The sequence below is a fragment of the Ananas comosus genome, unplaced genomic scaffold (assembly GCF_001540865.1).
Source record: "Ananas comosus cultivar F153 unplaced genomic scaffold, ASM154086v1, whole genome shotgun sequence".
Taxonomy (NCBI): domain Eukaryota; kingdom Viridiplantae; phylum Streptophyta; class Magnoliopsida; order Poales; family Bromeliaceae; genus Ananas; species Ananas comosus.
In genome coordinates this window covers 1,642-24,844 of record NW_017891121.1, presented here as the reverse complement: position 1 = coordinate 24,844, position 23,203 = coordinate 1,642, and the positions used below count along the sequence as shown (strand labels likewise).

Below are 23,203 nucleotides of genomic sequence, written 5' to 3'. Positions count from 1 at the left end.
ATCCATGCAAGCTTACTCTTGTTGGCTTGCCGTACCTATTAGAAAACTTTTTATAGTTTCTCACCCTCTCGTTTTTTTAGGTATATCGAACATGGTGGAGTGAGGCGCTTTGTAAGGACCATGCATTCGATAGTTCCTCACTCACATAGCTACACCTTTGGTTTTATTTTGAAAAAAGAATGTTGTAAATAGACTCTATTAGTTGGAAGTTATATTTGGAACTTGTGTAGTTTGGAAACACAACACTATTCTATTTTGACAAGAAATTTGTGATAGAAGGATTTGTCATTTTGAAAACTTGGATGGTTTTTGTAAACACTTTCGATCGATGTTGTTTTAAAAGTTGTGAGAACCTAGGTAGTCTTATATATATATATATAATATAATAAGTTTAAAACTTTTAATCCGGCTTCAGCATTTTGTGCGGTAGCTAGACTTAAGAGGTTAAGAGAGTTAAGCGTGCTAGGACGGGAGTAATCCTAGGATGAGTGACCCCTGAGAAGTTAGGGCGTCACAGTTGGTATTAGAGCCAATTACTAGTCGGAAGCGTGAGATGAGTCTCGGCTGAGACAGAATTATATAGCGGGGAGAGCGAGACTCTCATGCTGTTGACTGTTGTGGGTGGAACGCATCTTACCACAATGTCGGTTAAGCCTAACGAGACGAGTCTTACATCACCTGATACTTGTGCATCTAAGCCTAACGAGGACATAAGGGCTAAAAGGGGGGGACTAATGTGAGACCCCATATAGTCCTATATATATGATATAATAGGGGAATAATGTGAGACCCCATATAGTCCTATATATATGATATAATAGGGTTAATACTCTTAACCTGACTTAAATATTTTGGGTGGTGGCTCCAAAGAGGTTGAAAGAGTTAAGCGTGCTAGGACGGGAGTAGTTCTAGGATGGCTGACCCCCTGGGAAGTTAGGGCATAAAAAAAGTTTACATTTATGGGTTGTTTGCTTTCTAAATGTGAAAACTGATAGGTGATTTGTACTCTAAACACTTTTGACATACAAAGAAGATTCTATCCATACGGTGACTCTATGCGCACGCGCGATTTAGCTTCTGTGCTGTGTCGTGACAAAATTATAGTAAAGTAATATATTTTACAAATCACAAATGTCAAAATAAAGTAGTAAATTAGTAGCATATAATTTGTAGGCTGCCATCTATCCTAGGACTTGTACAATATTTTATTTAGTATTTTTTTTTTTTAACACCAGGCTGCGTACAATAAAATAAAGACAAAATTATAATATAGCAAAATCAAAACATTTAAAACCACTAGTGAAGGAACTTGCGCATCGTAGCTGGTCGATATCGCAAAAATAATAAATAAATAAAATTTAAAAAAATAATAAAAAAAGAAGAGTCAAAAATAAAAATAAAAATAAAAGAAACTGAAGAAGAAGCAGCAGCTATTGCAGTAAAAGTATAAGAATAAAAATATAAGAAGAATATAAAAAGAATAAAAAAATAATAAAAATAATAAATTATATTTATAGGAGCAGTAACTGTCGAGGACTAAAATATGGGTAAATTGCACTATTACTTCTTGAGCTCTTAGCGGAGTTTTACTTTACCCCCAAACTTCTAAAATAAATATCTAACATTTTAAACTCTAGTATTTAATTCATATTATCCCTCCCGAAGGTTTATTTTAAATTTTTATAATGAAAAAAAATATTATAATAAAAATAAAAAATTATAATGAGTTATAAAAAAAAATTCAATCTCTCTCTAAATTAGTAGAGAAAAAGAGAAATGATAGAAAAATAAAGAAGAAAAAAAAAACTCCCACCCTCGTGCCCGCTCTGCTTCCCACCCCACCCAGGCCATTCCGTCGAAATAGTGACACGTGGATTAAGAACTCTCAATTGAACTCTCAATTCATGATATTCTACAGATATCTATATCTATATCTATATCTATATCTATATTCTATATATTAATCTTCATGACTAAATCCTACATGTACCCACCCCCTTAATTTGAGGGGAAGTGGGGCTTACTTTTTTTTCTTTTTTTTTTCTTTTTCTCATTTTCTTTAGATTTACTAAAGCCTAAAAAGTTTTTTTTAACTCCTTTTCTTTACCTTTTGATCTTCCACCCTTTTTCTTAAATTTGCAAATTTGAACTTTTATTGTGTTTCATATTCGGAGTCAATTAATTAATTAAAAATGATATATATATATATATATATATATATATATATATAATACTTATAAATTGTTTTACGTATTATTGTGAGCCTTTCTTTAGTCATATTAACTGCAATATGATATTTTTTTTATTATTGTGTTATAAAAATAATTTTAATCATCCATTTGCATGATATGCGATCTCTTTTGAACAAGATTGAATAATTTTGTTGGAACGATTGATTCTTTTTTGTTATAATTTTTTGTTAAAAAAAGTGTTTGTCTATAATATAGACTATATATATTTATTATTTTTTATACTAAACTGATATTTTATTTTTTACAAATTTTCACTTTAACAGTATCTATCCGCCGTAACACGTGGGTCACTACACTAATATAGATAGATAGATAGATAGGGTGACAAATCAATGTGTTGAATTATAGAGGGGTGTTAGAAGTTTATCTTTTTTTTTTACTAATATGTTTCTAGCTTTTGTCTTTTCTAAATTAAATAATCTTAGTTAAATAAATTAAATGTTTTTCAAATTTAATAATCTAGTTATTTTTTTTACATATAAAACCAAAGCTTGTTAAATTTAATTGAATTATTATTTTAGATGATTAGAATCACAGAAATAACACAAACTAAACTCTACCGGGTGTTAATTAAAAAAAAAGATTAAGTTCTTATTAATTGAATTATTTTATTTTTTTTCTTTTTTTAAAAAAAAAATTCTCATGCAGACCTTTGACCAACTGTAAGAGCATGTTTGACACGTTGGGAATTTATTTTATTATTATTGAAGAATAAAGTAGGTGCAAAAGAATATCCAAAATTATTAAATGGAATATTATATTATATATATTTCAATTTTCCACTCACTTCTTCTGGTCAACTAAAATTTAATATTTTGGTAAGATGATTCGGGATATTGCATTTAATTATATGTGCCCATGCAAAGTTCTAAAATTATAAATTAGGATAATTACTTATATATCACTCGAAACTTTTAAAATATCTTATATATTTTTTCTTTTTATATTTCAAATATACCCTCGTATATCTCTCCGTTACTCAAAAATAACCCCATAATTAGTAACCTTTAGGTCATCATGGGTTAAAACCGAATTAAATTTCTATCAGAGTTATACAGAAGTCAAAATACCTTTTTTGTCCCTAACTAAATGACAATAAGAAAAGTTGATGACAGTAGAAGGGAATATTAGAAAAAATAAAAATTCAAAATACTTTTTATGCCACTAGCTTCAAAGACAAATGAGAAAAATTAATGATAGTAAAAGATATATTTGAAAAGATAAAATAATAATTTAACAAAAATAATGATTGTTCCTAATAGTTCACTACAGAATTTAACTTTAGATAAATTTGCCTCGGTAGGCTAATTTTTTTATTTTTTAAAAGAGGAAGATAACAAACTATTTTTTTATTTTTTAAATACAATCTACTAAAAATATAAAACAGTTAGACTTCAAACTTAGAACTTTATATACCAATTATAAATATATATATATATATATATATAGAGTAGGGCTAGAATACTTTTACAAGTATCACCCAAGTGATACTTGTGTGTTTTTAGCCATTGGATCTACTTTTTGATTACTAATAGTCCTTGGATCAAACACTATTCCACCTACCACCACCTACCACCACCTACCACATCATCTCAACCTCACATCTCTCCATCCAAGGGCTAAAAACACACAAGTATCACTTGGGTGATACTTTAACAAGTATTCTAGCGTCTACTTATATATATATATATATAAATACTATATATATATATATATAATATAGTTATATATATATATATATATTCAATGGTGAGCTTCCCAATGATGCATTGTTGAGGAGCTATTGATTTGCTGTCGTATATCAATTTTGTCTCTAATCTAAAGTTATAATCAGTTTTCTCTATGATTAAAATTTTTTATATTTTATATTTTGAATTTTTGCAATAAAGAAAATATCCAACAAATTTTTAGATAGAGATGAAATTAACATGTGACGGCTAATCTGAGCTTCCCAATAAGGCAATAACGCAACCTTAGGAAGCTTTCTGCTGAAGTTGTCTCCAACTATTAAGGCTTAGTTTGGTATTGAGATCTATCTAACACTATTAGATAAAATGGTGTTAAGGAAAAAGCATATAGGAATATGTTTCTGCGTTCTCCGGTGGAACAGCAAAAAATATATTGTAACCGACTCATCGCGAAATGCGGAGGACAATATTACGTACGGAAATAAACAGAATATTTTTCCAATGTACTTTCTCGCCGCACGTAACGCAATCTCCCCGCAATCCCAAACGAAGCCTACGCCTCGAGCCAATGCACGAAGTACGGCTAGTGTTATTAAATATACTTTATAGAGCAACACTATGTATACACCCAAAAATATCCATATTAGGATGAAAGGTGTAATTACTAGCTACATCAATGTGACTAGTGAAAACATTCTTATCCCAGAATGAGTGAGGGATACAATATATTCCCAAAGACGAGTACACGTAGTATTTTTCTACTTAAAATGATATTTATTTAAAGAGAGAATAATAATTTTGTCCAAAAATAAAAGTAAGTTTAACTCTGCTATTAAGAAAGAGAAACCAAGCTAAATTTTTTGGTTAAAAAAATTTAAAACTAAATCAAATCGATTTATATATTCAGAACTGATCCAAATCAAAACTGAATAATTAATTTGATTTGCTTTGAGTTTGCTTGGTTCGATTTTGCAATTAATTCTTAGATTTTCTATTTTTTTTGCGAACTAATTATAATTTAAGATTCAAAATTAAATCATATGAGATTATAACCGTACAAAATTAATTATAAACGTATAAAAAAATTAATTATGAATGTATAAAATTTTGAAAATGTATTAATATACAATCAAGATTTTATTACAAATATAAAATTTCAATAACTAGTTTCGATAGAAAGTGTAAAATATATTACCATTAGGTTTTTCAATTCAGTTTAGTTAAAAAATATATTTAATTGAACTGAAACTAAAAGCTGAATTTTAAAAATTTAGTATTTCACACATATTCGTATATGAATTCCCATTCAAAAAATAAAAAAAAAAACGAATGCGAATATAATTTCTTAAATAATACAATCGTATCTTATTGTTTTCGTCCTTAAGCATAAGCGGAATATATATATATATATATATAATATATATATATAAAGAGAGAGAGAGAGAGAAGGAGAGAGAGAGAGAGAGTTCGGCTATTATGCTTTTATGAGTATTGTCTCTATATTCATAAGTTTTGGCCCTTAGATTTGTTTCATTAACATTTTCACCCGTTAGAGTATACTATTCACCAACTACCGACTCAAACCTAAAAACCACTGTCATTTTAGTGGGGACCCCGTTTCCTAACACACATCCCATCAATTAACGGTTTAAAAATTTATGAGTACAGAGGAGGTCTATACTCATAAGAGTATATAGCACAGCTATATATATATTATATATATATGGCTACTATTAGTAGCAAAATCCATTGTTACTACCATTTTTAGCCTTTGATCAACTCTTTCATTATTTCTAACCATTGGATAAATACATATACCAGTGGGAACCACTCAACCTAGGGGGACCACTCAATTCTAACCGACTGATTATCATCCTGACCTACAATATTTCATCCAAGGGTTAAAAACTTGATAGGCAAAAAGAGTGCTTTACGATTAATAGTATTCAGCCTAATTCTATATTTCTAAAAACTTTGTTATAATTCTCCTTTTCCTTATCGTATCGAGACTAACAAGAATGGTTGGGACAACAAACATCCATCTCGTTTGTACTTTGGATACCCGTATAACCATCAAAGATCGTTGAAGTGACTAATTCCTGAAATAGAGGGCATTGAGAACAAAGAAATTGTGTGAGTTACATTTATATCTAACACTAATATGATTGTGTTAAGAAAAAACCTCTTGCGGGAAGGCTGGCTAGAGATTTCTTGTAAAAATACTAGTTCCTTTCAGTTCATAATGAATGAGAATAGTTCTATATATATATAGAATTAGGCTGGAATACTATTAATAGTAAAACGTCTTTTTGCTATCAAGTTTTTAACCCTTGGATGAAAAATTATAGGGTCAGGATGATATTAGTCGTTAGAGTTGAGTGGTCCCCTAGGGTTGAGTGGTCCCACTGTGTTATACTATTTATCAAATGGTTAGAAATATGAAAAGAGTTGATCCAAAGGCTAAAACTGATAGCAACAATAAAATTTTGCTATCTAATATGTAGCCCAGTCCAACTCTCTCTCTCTCCTCTCTCTCTCTCTCTCTTCTCGTCTCTCTCTTATATATATATTATATATATATATATATTAATCTATATATATATATTGTAGGAAGACGAAGTGGTTTTCTATTATATTTTTTTGTTCATTTTATTATAAATTTTACATTAAAATTATATAATATTTATTAAAATATTAAATTTTATTGTATAAAATGAAATTTGCATACGGGTGTGAAACCTTAATTGTATTGTTTTTCTTATTAATGTTAATTTTAGTTTATATTTATATATCAATAGTAAATATTATTTTCTAAATAATATTTGAATATAAATCCAACTCATATCTGAATCCTTTTCCATTTCAAGAACATATAGTGATGAAAATTTAACATCCGACACATATATGGATCCAAATTCACATCTGAAAAAAAATATCGGCTCGGGTATGGTTTCATCAGAATCGACACTTTAACTTCAATATTTTTATTGACATTATTTAAATTGTTTAATTTTTTTCATGGAATTATTATTGCTAGTTAAGTTGAAATTTTGCCAAATTTTATTGCTTACTCATCTTTTAAAGATTAATTGATGGAGTTTTATTAGCTACAAGATTGTTAACATATTAATTACTAAAATCATATTTAAATTGATAAAATATCTGAGTTTTTGGGCTAAAATTACTTGATTCCAAGAATCAAAAGTTTAGTTTTCTCAGGACAAAAATGCAAAAAATTGAGAACATATTTCCAAGCGGTCTCTAATTTATGGGGCCATGGGACTGCAATGAATATACACACTAGTTATAATGCACGTGCGATGCAGATTATATTTATAAATTAAATTAAATTTAAAATAAAATTAAAGTTAAAATAAATTTTGAATATGTATTTTGAATTAAAATGGCTATGGGTGACATGAGTCTATTTCTAATTGAATTAGTTTTTAAATTTGTTTTGTTTCTACGTATGTTCCCAATTTAGTTATACCGTAAATACTTTTTATGTGTTCATTACATATAATTTTTTTTTAACAAATACTCAAAATTTAAAAATTTAAATTGATTCCACAATTAAGTTAAGTTTGAATTTATATTAAATTTATGAATCAAACTCAGAATTTAAAGTTAATTTTGAATCTGTTATTTGAATTTAAACAATCGTTGATTTGATAGGTACATTTAAACCAATTTATTTTTCAAACTTGATTCTATTTAGGATTCCATCACAACTAAAAGTTTTTGTTCATCTTTATATATACTAGTGTAGGGACCCTCACAATGCCAAGGAATAGAAATTTTTTAGCAAAAATATACAGATTAAATAAACACATATAAATGTAAAGAAAAATAGAATGATATAACAATATTTGATTGGATTTAATAATATGAAAAATACATTAAAAGCTTTTAGAATGAAATTGCAACTCAACAAAAAAAACAACGAAAGAAATCGAAATTTTGTCTCACATTGGAAATTATCCCAACCAAAATTTTATCTGGAACTGCGGCGGATTTGGGTTTGGTCATACTACGCCCAAAATCGTTCCAAAAAAATAATATTAGGCTTTGGATCAACATTTTACCCAGTTATTTTAGAAAAATTAAGGCCAAGGAACAAGTAATGTCTAATTATTTAGGGCTTTAAAATAATACTATGTATGTATATAATAAGGATAATTGCCTATATACTCCTCATACGTTTGAAAATATTCGATTTAACCATATTTTTTTTTTCTTTATAAAATACCCCTCATATGTTCCACCGTTATTGCAAAATACCCCCGCAGTTATCTCCTGTTAAGTTAACTTGGATTAAACATAGTTAAATATATACCACAGTTAAAAAAATTTAAAATGCCAATTTTGCTCTTAACTTAAGAGCAAATAAGAAATGTTGGTGGCGATAGAGGGGTATATTGGAAAAGACCAAAAGTCAAAATATTTTTTGTACCCCTGACTTTAAGGGCAAATAAAAAAGTCAGTGATGGTGGAAAGGTATATTTGAAAGGACAAAATAGTAATTTTACAGAGATAGCAGAGTTAATTAACAGATTTTAACTTTAGGTGTATATTAAAAATAGGTGGGAACGTAGAAAGGGTATTTTCAATATTAGTCTTCTAAGAGGGGTAAATCGGAAAGTCAGAAACTTTTCAGGGATATATAAGCAATTGCCCTTATATAATATAGGGGTTTTTGTTTATATGCCCTTTATTACTATTCAAAATTTTTAAATTTACTTTTCTTTTTCTTAAAGAAATATTCTACTTATATAGGGTGTAGTTCACAAAAATTTAATTGATTTTTAGTAAAAACATAATATATACACTCGCTGTGGTGTGTACTAGTAGTATTGCTCTTTTAAGAATGCTTTTCTAAAATTCTATTCCGGTGAGGCTAAAATTTGAACAAATTTTTGTAATAAAAAAAAGTACTTTGGTCAATCAAGGCAAAATAGAAAATTTTTAAAGTTTTTAAAAGGCACAGTAGATATTATGTCTATAATATATTATAGGTATATCCTAAATTTCTTACATAGATAAATATATATAACTAAATATTTGGTTAATTATTAATGGTAACTAATGCATCAGGTTTTTCGGGCTAAATCTGGGTAAGGCTTGGAAACGTTCAAATTGGCCCAAAATTTTTTTTGGTCTAAATTTTTAAACCCGGCATTGACCTAAAGTTACAATATGGATACCGAACGTTCGCCCAAAACATGGGGAGAGATGCAAATGGATCTAGGCTGGTAGAGCTTCTGTCCCGATCCACACTGAATAGGGTGATAAGTGGAAATAAAAATATAAAAAATTGTAAACCGCCTCGAATCCATCCTAATCCGCCAAGTAAATAAAGCAGGAGGCATGAAACCCCTTTCTTCCTTTAATCCGTTCCGACTTATTAAAAAATTATTAAAAAATTGCTCTCATTTAGGAGTGTCAACGGGTCGAATTGGGGGCTGGTTTTCAAAAACTCGAATCCGAAACCAAATATCGAATCCGAAACTCAAACCCAAATTCGAATCCGACGGATTTTAAAAATCTATATCCAAATCTAAATCCGACCAAAAATCCGAAAATCCGAAAATCTGAATTCGAACCCGAACCCAAATTATTTCCCTTTACCATATTTCAAAATGTATTACATTATTAAAATACAAATTCAGATATACCATCAAATATTTATATATAATATTAATTTGGATTCGGAACGAGTCGGCTTCGGATTTTGTAAGGACAAGGTCCATATCCGAATCGAAATCCGTCGAGTTTTCGTCTTTTTAATATTCGTATCCAAAATTATATCTATTTAGCATCTAATAAATCCGCCCCGTTTAGATTCAAGTTCGAATAAAACTTTGAATATCCGTATTTTGGCATCCCTAGGACCCGTTCCGATCCATTCAGAATGGAGTGGTAAGTGCGGGTGAAAAATAAAATTTAAAATTAATCCGCTCTAAATCCATTCCAACCCGACCCGGAGCGAGGCCCATTCGCATATAAAGCTGTCCAAAATACCCGATATACCATACCAGACTCGAACACTATCCTGATCCGAACGTAGGGTATATATATATTTTTCTAACCATTTCTTTTTAGGGTATGGGTACAGCAACTATCCGACCTGACCCGGTCCACAGACACCTTTATTTGCATACCTGGGCCTAACGGGTTACGGGCGGGGCTTCGTTTAGCCCAGCTCCGATTCCACCCCTACCACCATAAAACTCGTCAATACACCGCCACTTCTCCTTCCCCTTCGCCGAAGCTCCGAGCAAGTCGCCGAATTTAGCTTCGCATTCTCTCTCTCTCTCTCTCTCTCTCTCTCTCGCTACGCCCTCGCACCTCCTATCTCGCCGTGGATGAGGGCAGTGAGAGGAGTGGTGGCGCCGTCGAAGCGCGCGTCGCTCGCGGAGGCGGCGTCCTTCGCCGCCGCCTTCGCCGTCGCGGGCGAGGAGGGGCGCCCCGACATCGCCGCCTACATCCGCCGCTTCAGATCCGCCCTTGACGAGCTCGTGCGCCTCCACCGCGAGATCGATCCTCACGGGGGTGGCGAAGTGGAAAGCCCTAGTGGAGGCGTTAAGGGAGAGGTTGGGGATGTGGGCGCTAGGGTTTTGGGGTCGGAGGAGACGAGGGGGATGAGAAAGAAGAAGAAGCGGAAGAGAGAGGAGGTGGATGGGGAAAGGAGCGGTTTCGATGGTGGTGTGGGCGTTGGGGATTTGGGGGAAGTGAGGAGAAAGAAGAAGAAGAAGAAGGAGAAGAAGAGATAGGGAAAAGATGAACTCCATGGGCTTTTCGGATTAGGATCTAAGAATTTGTGGCGTAACATTGAAAAATTTTTGAGGTAAATGGATTTTTTTTTTTTTTTTTTGTATTAGAATTTCTGAGATGTTTTTGATCTCTTGCTACAGTAGAGAAGCTTATCTGCACAATTTGATCGCCATTATTGAAACCTAATTTTTATTCTTGCAATGTTCCTGCCTACTTGCTCTGATCCTTTTGTTTACAAGTGTTGTATGTGATGCACTTAATATTAGTTTTACTCTGAATATCTCATCGCGGACATTTGAAATCATTAACATCCTTCCCGTTGGAAAGCAATAGGAGTGTTTTAGTTTTGTGAATTTCAGTGATCCTAGTCGCAAATTGTAGCTTTTCACATGGATTGATGCATAAATCATAAGTGAGTTATATTATGATTATTGTTTTAGCCTTGGGGAATTTGGTATCAGCCATATAAATTTCGGAACAAGTTGTGACTTTGTGATGACATTGTTCATGTAAACAAAAGGATTGTTTATTAATAGGAGTGTTTTAGTTTTGTGAATTTCAGTGATCCTAGTCGCAAATTGTAGTGTTTCACATGGATTGATGTATAAATCATAAGAGAGTTATATTATGATTAGTGTTTTAGCCTTGGGGAATTTTGTATCAGCCATATAAATTTCGAAGCAAGTTGTGACTTTGTGATGACATTGTTCATGTAAATCCTTAAATGCTAGAAATGAATTTGCTGAAAGATGAGAGAATATGTTCATGGGTAATCGTCATTTCGACCTCACTGGTGCGTATATAGGAAAATTATGATATTGCACCTCCCTTTTATCCAAGATTCAAGTTTTATCAATCAAAAAAAGAAAAGAAAAGGGAGGGAGGGAAAGCGTGCCTCAACCAAGCTGGGCTGGAAATCCTGCTGAGTTCGGCAACTTTTACAATCAGTGGGAAAAATCTTTAAACGGCCATAAGTTTTCGCTCGAGTGTCCATTTTCAGCGTACAACCCCAATTCTGAAAATATTTTTCGAGATTTACAAGTTGATTGGCAAAACCGTTCCTGCCGATTCAACTGTTTAGGCCTCCGTTTTTACATTTTTAGGTTATTTTCGGAAAGTTTGTATTTTTCCTATTTTGAGTCCGATTATCTGGTTATTTCTGATCGGTTTAGGTTTAGAGATTATTAGAATGTTTTATCTTCATTTATAGTAGGATTCGAGTATTGATCCTATATGTATACGTTGTTGATGGAAAAATTCAAAATCCCTTAATTTATTATTACTAATTATCTTTCCTAATTATTAAATTTATTATTTTTATTATGAATCTATTTAATCGGGACGTTACGATCATGAAGATCGTGCGCCACTGTTCTGCGCGCGAGTCCGTTCCGCGGGCGATGCGCGATGCTTCCAACGTCCTTTTAGAACGTTAAAGTGACGTTCACATGGTTGTATATATCTATAGATATATACAATCTTGAGTTCTACTGTGACCTACGTGGCGCCTTCTCGGTGCTCGGGAGAAAAAGAGAAAGAGAAAGAGAAAGAGAGAGAGAGCGAGGGGGCCTGCACGCGGGCGACCCGGGCCTGCTGCTGCGAGAGAGAGAGAGAGAGAGAGAGAGAGAGAGAGGGAGAGAGAGAGCAGGCAGAGAGAGGAGGAGAGAGAGTGAGAGTCTCTCTCTCTCGACGAGCGCCCTCTCTCTCTCACACTCTCTCCCCAGCCCCCCCTCTTCTATCTCTCCTTCTATTACTCCCACCTTCCCCGTCCCGCTCTCTTCCCACGTGTGCGGGAATCCCGCACCGCGGTCGGTGCGCGCGCCCCGCCGCTGCCTGCGACCCGCTCTTTCTTCCCTCTTTTCCTGTCTCTCCTCCCTAACCCCCTCCCCCTGGCTCTCTTCCTGTCTCTCTCTCTCCCCCCTCCCCCCTCACCCTCTCTCTTCTCTCTTTCCTCTCCTTCCCCCGCGTCTCTCTTTCCCCCCTCTTCCCCCTCTCCCCAGTGCGAGCGGGGCGCGGGCGTGGTCGCTGGCGCATGGGGGCTCCCGCTGACAACGGCGCGGGTCGAGGCCTCCCTGCAGGCGTGGCGCGGGCGCGGACGCCGTTGCGTGGCGGCAAACAGGCGGAGGACGGGCGTGAGGGGGCGGGCACGGGCGGGGGGCGCGGGTAGCGCCAGAAGCGCGTGGCTCGACGCGACGTGAGGGGAGCGGCGGAGCGGCGGGGGGCAGGGTGCGGCTCCGGGGCGGGGAGCGGCGCGCGTCGTGCGGGTCGGGGCCGCGCGGGCATGCGGGGAGCCGGAGCAGCGGGTCGTGGCGTGGCATGCGGGCCGGCACCCACTTCTCTCTCTTTTCCCCTCTCTCTCTTTCCCACTTCTCCCTCTCCCGCGGGGCGCGGGTGCGCGGGCGCGGGCGAGGCGCGGCGAGGGCACGGGCGAGCACCAGGTTGGGGCGGGGAGGGACTGAGGGAGAGAGGGGAAGAGAGAGAGAGGAGAGGGGGGGCTGGAGGGAGAGAAAGAGAGAGAGAGAGAGGAGAGGGCGGGGCGCTGGGAGGGAGAGAAAGAAGAGAGAGAGGGAAAGAGAGAAAGAGAGAGGAGCCAGAGGGAGAAAGAGAGAGAGAGGGAGAGAGAAAGAGATTTTAAACTTTAATTTACAATTTATATTTTAATTTAGATTTTAAATTTAATTGTTAGCATACAAGTTATTATTTTAAAACTTCAAAATTTAAATTTTTTATAAATTTAATTAATTAATTAAATTTTATATAATATATTATAATATATAATTAATTATTTATTAATATATATATAATAAATTCGTGTTTTAGATTTTAGTTTTTTTAATCCTCCTATTAAAATTTGTTTTTTTCTCTCTTCATTTTTGAAGTTTAAAATTTAAAATTAGATTTGAAAATTAAAAAAATTAAACAAGTTTGTTCAAAATATTTGGTAAATTACATAAATGTCCCGCCGCGAAGCGCGGGCCTTCACTAGTATATATATAAAGGGTGCACCTTGTGTTAATTAACTTGGGAAAACAGAGAAGAAAAAAAAGTGTTTGAAGCTAGATTATTTATAGATTTGCTTATATTTTTATTTTCTGTGATTCTTTTATCATCCGGTGTTGAAAGAGTCTATGTCAACCTCTTCCGCGTTCGTGTTCGTATGAGGAGGAATTCTGGTCCTATCTTGGGACAGTATTTCCGGTTAATCCCGCACGAAGGATGGAAATACGCCTTAGATTGTTGGGGAAAAGAGAAATTATTTTACTCTTTTTGGGGATTCTATCCCAAAGCTCCCACTTTATATTTTTAATAAAAATTATTACCATTTTTTTTTAACAAAAAAACTTAATGTTTCCTGTAAAATAAATAAATAAAAGGGCTTACATATTTAAAATATCTGTTTAGTTAAATATCGACTGATGGTGAAGCAGCTGAAAACGTTGTAATTTTATACTGCTAGTGCACATATTGTGGGTTCAATGACTTAATATCGTGGCTGATTTTGAAAAAAAAAAAAAATTACTACCAAACATCATCGTGATTTGGTCCTTGATCCTGATCGTCATCTTAGGTGCAAACTCTTGTCGGCCTATCAAAATGGAGTGCTTTGATTTCATCAGTTTCATCATATTTCAATGAAAGCCGATTTTCTTTGCTTACTTTATATGATTTTTTTGTAATTATATAGTGGATATTAGTTTAGTTTGTAAATTAATGTTTGATGTAGCCAAAATGGTGTTGTAGGTTAGTGAGCCTCTATGTGAAGTTCATGCTGGCTTAGATGTTCGGATCCCAACAGATGCCAATTTCTTTCTTTAACTAAAGGGTTTTTTCTGTAGCAAATACACTTTCAAATTTAGGGTTTTTCCTGAAAAAATAAAGCATTTTATTTTTTTTTAAAAAAATTACCTTTCTGTCAAAATTAAATTGATTTAATTTTAGTATAAATTTCTTTTTTTTAAAAAAAAGGAGTATTTTATTGTAGCTTTTCAAAAAAAAAAAATCTTAAAATAAAAGGGGTGCATTTGATTTCTCTGAAGCTCGTGAAACTTATACATATTTGCTGACAACGAAATTTGAACCCAAAGCACAAGATATTGTCATTTGCCATAAGCCGCATTTTACTGATTAGCCAAGTGAACCAAATTTTTCCTTTATTAAGTAATTATTTTAATAGTTTTTATATTTTTTATTGCAGTGCATATTTTGTTTGATTGCATTAATATTTTGCTCTAAAATATCTATTTAAAATCAAATATCATAATCTGTTTGTGCCATATTTTTGCTACAAAACCAAATTCTATTAGACGTAGTTAATATTTTGATTTTTGAAATATAGTGTATTTCAAAAATTGTGGGGGGACTGTTTTATCAATTTAGGCATTATGATGGTTTTCTTATTTTCACTCATTTTGATCCTAGTGCTCGATTTTTTTTAACCAAAATGATAAATTTTAAGACTGACCATCATATAAAGTTGAGATAAAAGATTATCAGATAACTAATTTCTTATAATGTTATTGTTTTAAATTTTATCAAATCTAAATGAAATTTTGTAGATTATATGATGAAAGGTCTGAACAGGACTAAGCTCCTGATATCATTGAGGGGGATGGGGCTTTGCCCATAATGGGCCTTTCTACAGTGGGAATCCAATCTTTGTGATAGGAGAGCTCTTGAAGAAGGTTCAATGTGGTAAAAACAAGCTGTCAGGTTGGCTAAAGAGCATTTTCTACAAATTTTATAAAGGAGCTTTAGCTCCAATCCCATCTCTATGGTGAGTAGTGCTCTGTGGAGTGGATTAGGCTGAGTTGATAGCTCTTAATGGGATCCAAGGTGATAATTTTTGCGATATGGGACTCTACACACATCTCTGGAGGAAACCACTTATATAACAGTAGCCGTATGTAGCCGCGGCTATGTAATATGGACTGTCCATAGAAATTCTTATGAAAAATAAGTTACTGTGCATGGCCATTAACGTACAGACCCGCGATGAAGAATTCTATACTGTGTGTGTGGTAGTTGAAGTCAGGGACAAAGACTTGGCTCACTTCGATTTCTTCTGATGGAAACTACTTATACTAAGTGGGGTTAAGTCCTTAAAGGCACCTTACCTATTGCATGGTATAGACACCTGATGATTTATTTATTTATTTATTTATTTTGTTTTTTAGTTTAATTTTTATTTCGAAAATTTTGAATTTTTGTGGGGGATTGTTGATGGAAAAATTCAAAATCCCTTTATTTATTATTACTAATTATCTTTCCTAATTATTAAATTTATTATTTTTATTATGAATCTATTTAATCAAGACGTTACGATCGTGAAGATGGTGCGCCACCGTTCCGCGCGCGAGTCCATTCCACACGCAATGCGCGATGCTTCCAACGTGATTTTAGAACGTTGAAGTGACATTCACATGGTTGTATATATATAAAGGGTGCACCTTGTGTTAATTAACTTGGGAAAACAGAGAAGAAAAAAAAGTGTTTGAAGCTAGATTATTTAGAGATTTGCTTATATTTTTATTTTCTGTGATTCTTTTATCATCGGGTGTTAAAGAGTCTCCCTCAACCTCTTCCACGCTTGTGTTCATAGAAGGAGGAATTCTGGTTGTACCTTGGGACGGTGTTTCCGGTTAATCCCGCACGAAGGACGGAAATACATCTTTGGGCAGTGTCTCGCACGCTTCCGGATCAAATTGTTTGATATTATTCTTCCACAAGTTTTGGGATTTAGCGATTATCTGTAAGTCAAATTTATTAATTTTATCACAAAATAAGTTAGATTTGTATCACAATCGAATTTCGTTGTGGTTTTTTTCCCAACATACGTAGCGTTTGGTTAATGTAATNCTTTAGTTTACCGTATCGGATCAATATCATACTCAGTAAGGGGCGCGTAATTCAAAGGTCTTTTTATGTCGTTTTTTCCCCCTCTATCGAGTGCTTATTGAACTTGAAGCAATATTTAATCGGGCTATTGGTTCTCTATTTCTTCTCCAATAGCACTGTTTTAAATAGGGCTTGGTTTCTTATCGTCTATACTCATAGTACGTGTTGCTTTTTAAATCGACGTTAAAAGTTCAGCTTTATAGTTACTCTAATGTATAGTGTATGGGTACTATTTTATCCCGGATATTGATCCTATGAGAGTCGAAGTTAGTGAACACTGTATTTTTTCTTTTTTCTTTTAGAGGCACATCTTCTAAATTCAGTACAAACTTCGAACCGCCTTCGGACTGGTCTACTTACCGTTTACTCTTTCCACAGTACAATTCAGAAGCCTACCGTTAAACAATGTAAAACATTTCGTATAATGTTAGGTTCGGAATAATCCTAAAGAGCAACAAACCAACTTAGAGAAAGTATAAGCTTTGACTTATAAACTGAAGTGTTATATATTATCAATGAGAAATCGTTGCTCGACAATTTTTAAGTTGCACTGCATGCTCTGTCTGTTAGCAGCGGACTCTTTGTTTTCTAAGATGCGAAAGATAGTCTACTTTTTTTAGAATTCTTGGCTCAATCTCATCTGTTTCTGCTTGCAGTTGAAATCTGTTCTATTGGCTTTGTTTGAACAATTCTATTCGAACAATACTTCTGCAGAAACTATCAACTTGAATGAGCTTGAGTTTATGTGGAACTGCTACTTCTGGCAAAGCATTTATTTTGTTTGGAGCCTCGGGTTATAATTTTTAGGGCAAATTTCAAATAACATTCCTGTAGTTTCGCACTTTCTCACTTTACTATCATATGATTTAAAGTGTATCAAGTTAGTGTCATGTGGTTTCGCACTTTCTCACCACCGCTCCCCAGTACCATGAAGTCTAAAATGTATTAGTTATATTGTTACTGTTATGACGTCTTCAATCAATCAGATTTTTTTTATTTTGGTTCGCCCGTTCCATCCTGGTTATTAAAATAATAATTTTATTCTACTTTGCCCTCAAAAGAGGAGATGTGATTGGCTTGAGGATAGATAATGTGGTGTGAGTGTTATAATATAGACATCCTCCGATGCGACGCAAGCTTCAAAGAACACACATGCAATCGGCCCAAGGCGCGGGGATGCGCACAACGTAACGCAGGTAATGAGAGGGAGGAAGAGGAAGTAGCCGCCCCGAACAATGGAGAAGAGAGGGAGAAAGTCTACTGTGTCATAATTGCACTACATCAACAATAATAAGTTAATTATGTCTCTCTTTTTTTTTAAAAAAAAGTACAATAAAAATATTTTTGGCTAAATTACAAAAAAAATTTATGTCAAAATTTGATTTTTTATTTTTTCTCTGTCATTTAAAAATTTATATTTTGTCCCTTTGTAAAATAAAAAATGTGCAATTCACACCCTACCGGTAGGGTTTCATTATAAAATATTTTTTTATGCCAAAAATACTCCTCCGCCCTATTTTCTGTTGTTTCGCCTCTCTCTGGCTCGCCGCCTTGCCGCCACCTCGCCCTCCTCCATTGCTTCGCCCTCGCCCACATCCCTTTCGCCCTCCGCCGTCTCGCCTTCACCCTCGTTGTCCTTGCCTACCTCTTCATCAACGCCCATCTCGATTTCCTCCCTATTGTTGCCGAAATCGAGGAAAAATCGAGGAGCGACGAGGGTGCAGGAGGAGAAGGAGAGCAGGTGGAGAAGAAAATAGAGAGAAATCGCGGCCGATCGAGATGTGAATCGCGGCCGATCGAGGCCGCGGTTGAGGAAGATGGTGGAGGAGATGAAAATGGTGATCGGCAAAATTGTCATTTTACACGCCGTGCTTTCCTGTGAATATTTTTTATTTTACAAGGGGGTAAAGTGTAGGTTTTTAAATGACATGGAGGAAAGTGAAAATCGGGTTTTGACGGGAGGTTTTTATGTAATTTAGCCAATATTTTTTTATAATTATGATGTGAAGGATTATTCTAAAAGAATCTATTTAATTGGTTGAGGACATTAATATTTTACAATTTTTTCATGAGAGGAAGGAGACGAAGTAGGACTGCGCAGAACAAAGGAGATGAGAGCAAGAGTTGCAAATAGGTTTAATATGTATGCCTATTTCGGTGTAGAGCTAGAATACTTGTAAAAGTATCATCCAAGTGATACTTGTGTATTTTTAGCCCTTGGATGGAAAGATGTGAGGTTGAGATGATGGTGGTAGGTGGTGGTAGGTGGAATAGTGTTTGATCTAAGGACTATTAGTAATCAAAAAGTAGATCCAATGGCTAAAAATACACAAGTATCACTTGGGTGATACTTGTAAAAGTATTCTAGCCCTACTCCCTATTTCGGGTAAAGTGGTAATTTGCTCAATTCTTTAGAATAAAAAAATACGATTGAATATACAAAGTTTGAAAAAAAAAAAAAAATGGCTCGGATTTGCAAAACAACAAAACCAGTGGAATTTTTATGTGAAATTATGTGTAAAATTATATGACTTAGTAAAACATGGTAAGCCATGTAAGTCTTGAAAATCAATGATATAAATTACCTTATATTTTATGAAAACATAAAAGTATTTATTCAGAGTTTATATATAGGCTAGAGCTACTATACTCTTATAATATAGAGTATTTCATACTCATAAGTTATTTTCAATGATAAAGCTTCCGAATTGACGATCTACTACGTTAAATATGAGCTAGAGTATTTGAAATTTTTAGAAAATAAATTTTGTAATTTTTCGAAATCATAATAAAGTTCATCAAGCGGGTATAAAATGAATGGTCAAAATCGAATGCGTCTTAAAAATAGATGTTCAGATCATTCAATTTAAGATCGGAGTTATTGATTGTTATCTATGTAGTGAATAGAATTTTCTATAAAAAATTCAACTGATTTCGATTTTTTTACATCGTTAAACTAGCAAATATTTCACACCGGCTGTTAAAAATTGTCAATTTTGTGATCTTTTGATCGTAAGGTGAATGATATTGAAAAATTATAAAATTTGATTTCTAGATGTTTTAAATGCTCTAGATAACATTTAATGGTGTGGATCGTCGATTCGAAAGTTCTATCATCGACAACAACTTATGAGTACGAGGACGATCGTACTCATAAGAGTATAGTAGCCGGACTCTTATATATATAGAATTGAGCTAGAATACTTCTAGAAGTATCACTCCCTTGGTGCTTTTAGGTTTCTAGCCCTTGGATCTACTTCTTGATTACTAATAGCCTTTGTATCAAATACTATTCCACCTACTACCTCCTACCACCATCATCCCAAGCTTACATTTCTCCATCCAAGGGTTAAAAACTCAAAAGCACCAACCTCTTGGTGCTTTTGAGAGTATTCTATCTCAACTATATATATATATATATATATATATATATATAAAATTATATGAAAGCTCAATAACATGAACTGACATGGCAAACCCTCCTTATTTTGGGAGAATAGGTTAATGCTAATGACTAATGCTAATAAAAAGTTAAGAAAATATATAAAACTGATGAATCTTAGATTTTATTAAATAACTTAATTAATACTATTGAGAAACATATTAATTATGCATTAAGTACAGGGTAACTGATATAACATTGCAAAAGGCATTTTTGGTTTTTTTAAAAAAGTTTTAAAAAACCTAATTAAAATCCACAATCCTATATGAACAATATAATTTTATTTTTAACACATCAAGAGTGAATTGTGAATATAAAATTCATACTATAAAAAAGAGAAATTCTTTTACAAAATAGCTTTGATTCTTTTTATATTTGTGGATTCAATTAAATAAAATAATGATAGTGTCAATACCTTCAAATGTATACGAATTTATTTTGATCCATCTTTTCATATTCTTATTTAAATTATATATTAGAATAGGTTTCACTTTCAAAAGTTTTATTTTGTTACTATGAAGTGTTGCCACCTTTTCACATTTCTATTCGTTATTTTATAATTAATGTGTTCGCATTCTTCTTATTTTTATTTTCTTTACTATGCAATTTTACGATATGTCGTCTTCCATCTTCTCTCTCTCTCTCTCTCTCTCTTTCTCTTTTTAGATTTGACACGCTCCTACATGCCCACTTCGCCGTCGCTAGAGCCCCACCCTCTGCTGCCCCACTGCTACCGAAGGGGCTGTCGTTGCTATTGCCATCGCCGAAAAAGGAGTTGCTAGACGCATCCTCCCCGCCATCAGTGAGGAACCTTTGGTGGGTGCGGCGAGTGTGCCGCGCGAGGGCATAGGGTCCGAAGCAATAGGGATTGGATCGTATGGTGGAGAAAGACGAGGTGGATGAGCCAGCGGCACAAGCGTGGTGGTGGTAGAGGTGGAGGACGACAATCTTAGCGTAGGCAATGCCGTTGATCAAAGTGATGACTCGGTAACAAGAGCACTCAAGCTTCCAAATATGCATCACTTTCTACCTAATGTAAAGTTACTAGATTGGTTTTGATGTTTTAGATCTGGTTTGGGGGCTCTTCAATTGCTCCATTGTTTACTTCTCCTCAACTATATATTTTTGTTTACTGCTAATGCGCTGCTTTATTCATTATTACCGCTGACTATTGGTTCTTAACTGTTGGTATATTTGTGTACCACCAATTATTGCTAACTGTTTACATTTTCTCATTTGTTCATTTCTGCTACTATCGACGTACTACTTTTCGATTTATCGCTTTTATGAAAATTGATCATCTACTCCTATAAAATCGATCCGCCGCATCGCGCGGGTACCTTCACTAGTATAGAATTATGCTACTAGCCGGACTATATATAAATATATATAGAATTATACGAGTTGGGCTGGAATACTATTGATAGTATTTGGTCCCTTTTGCTATCAAGTCTTTAACCCTTGGATGAAAAATTATTTTGGGGTTAGGATGATATTAGTCCCTTAGGGTTGAATGGTCTCCCTAGGGTTGAGTGGTCCTTTAGGGTTGAGTTCGCACTTCCTCACTTTAGTACCATGTGATTTCATTTCTCTTTTTTTCAGCTCCTCCATTAACATTTCGTTAAATTATATACAAAAAAACTTCAAATACGCTACGTAGATTTATTGAATATTCACTTTACTACCTTTTAGTTTTAACTTTGTTACTAATTTAACAAAAATATTAATAGAAGTGATAATAAAAAAATAAAAATAAAATTATAAAGTACTAAATTGACACACTTTAAAATACAGGATACTAAAGTAAAAAAAAATGTACGAAACTATATAGGTGGTATTTGAAGTTTTTTTTTCGTATTTAAATAATATTCTGTACGGATGGTATAACCGTCACATAACCGCCCGAGCTTCACCTCTGCGTATTATTATTATTATTATTATTATTATTATATATAATAAAGCCTTTTTCCTTCGACCCCCACTCTAATACACTTCTCATCTCTCTAGTTTCTCTCTCTCTCTCTCTCTCTCTCTCTCTCTCTAATCCAATTATAAGAAACAAGAAATTAATGGCGAACTCCACGACCTTCCACTATCTCCTCCTCTACCTCGTCCTCCTCCTCCTCCTCCAGCGCGCCGCCCGCCACCGCCCACGTCCGGCAGCCGCTACATCCACCGCATCGTCGCCGGCGGCCGGCGGCGCCGCTCCTTCGTCCGCCCCGCCCTCCGGCTGCCGCGATGCCGCCGCCGACGGCGACTGCGACTGCGACTGCCGGGCCGACGCCATCGCCCGCTGCTCCGCCGCCCCCCGCGGCTGCCGGCCCTGCTGCCCCGGCTGTCGGCCCCTGCTGGTCGGGCCCGACGGCGGCCGCGATCCCCCGCGTGCCGCCCTCGTGAGCTGTTAGTGGTTCGGTATATACATCCTGAGAATGTTATAGCGAGATCTCGATCATCCGATCATCGTTCGTATGGCTCTTTTCGATCCCTTCGTTTTAATTGCTCGATCAACTGTGGTGATCTTTAAGATGATCGGATGCTCAATTAGTACTGTTGCGTACATGGTCGATTGTTTTTTCAAGATTGGTTGGTTGGTTGGTTGGTTTGTTCTAAAGCGATTCATTCACTCACTCACCGCCTAAGATCGTTATATCAATGCATTGCTGATGTGGTATTCTTCGAGTAATCAAATCAAATCGCTCTCACGTGATTTATCTATCCTATTATAAATTTTTAAAAACTATTTTTATTGTAATTTTCTCTCTAATAAAATGATGTGGTTGGCTGGATATATATAGATCACGTAACATAGCTGCTTACATAATAAATTTCATGCGGCGCTCTCTCCATATTTATTTTTTAAAAATATGCATGCTTTCATTGCCGAATACTATTTTAGGGCTCAAATATTGCAACAATCAAAATATTAGAGACTTTTTTGAAACTTTATTAAAAGATTTGAAGTCTCTTTTCTTATTTGCGAGCCTTGCGTGATTTCTTTCTAGTAGATTTATAATTAGATAAAAACATATAAAACTTATCTAAACTGTGTGGATCATTTTGAATTATTTATTTAGTTTTTTAAAATTTTTCATTTTATCATCTAACTTTTTAATTTATTTGATTTGAGTCGGTCGATGTTATTTTAACTTTAA

The 23,203-nt window shown here is 34.6% G+C and overlaps 1 protein-coding gene across 1 annotated transcript; it reads left to right on the top strand.

Moving 5' to 3' along the window:
• Positions 1-10,196: 10,196 nt before the first annotated feature.
• On the top strand, positions 10,197-17,360 carry LOC109704660. The gene is made up of 2 exons (XM_020225425.1): positions 10,197-10,787; positions 17,266-17,360. The coding sequence occupies exon 1, from the start codon at positions 10,306-10,308 to the stop codon at positions 10,711-10,713; it is 408 nt and encodes a 135-aa protein (XP_020081014.1). The 5' UTR covers positions 10,197-10,305; the 3' UTR covers positions 10,714-10,787; positions 17,266-17,360.
• Positions 17,361-23,203: the final 5,843 nt, after the last annotated feature.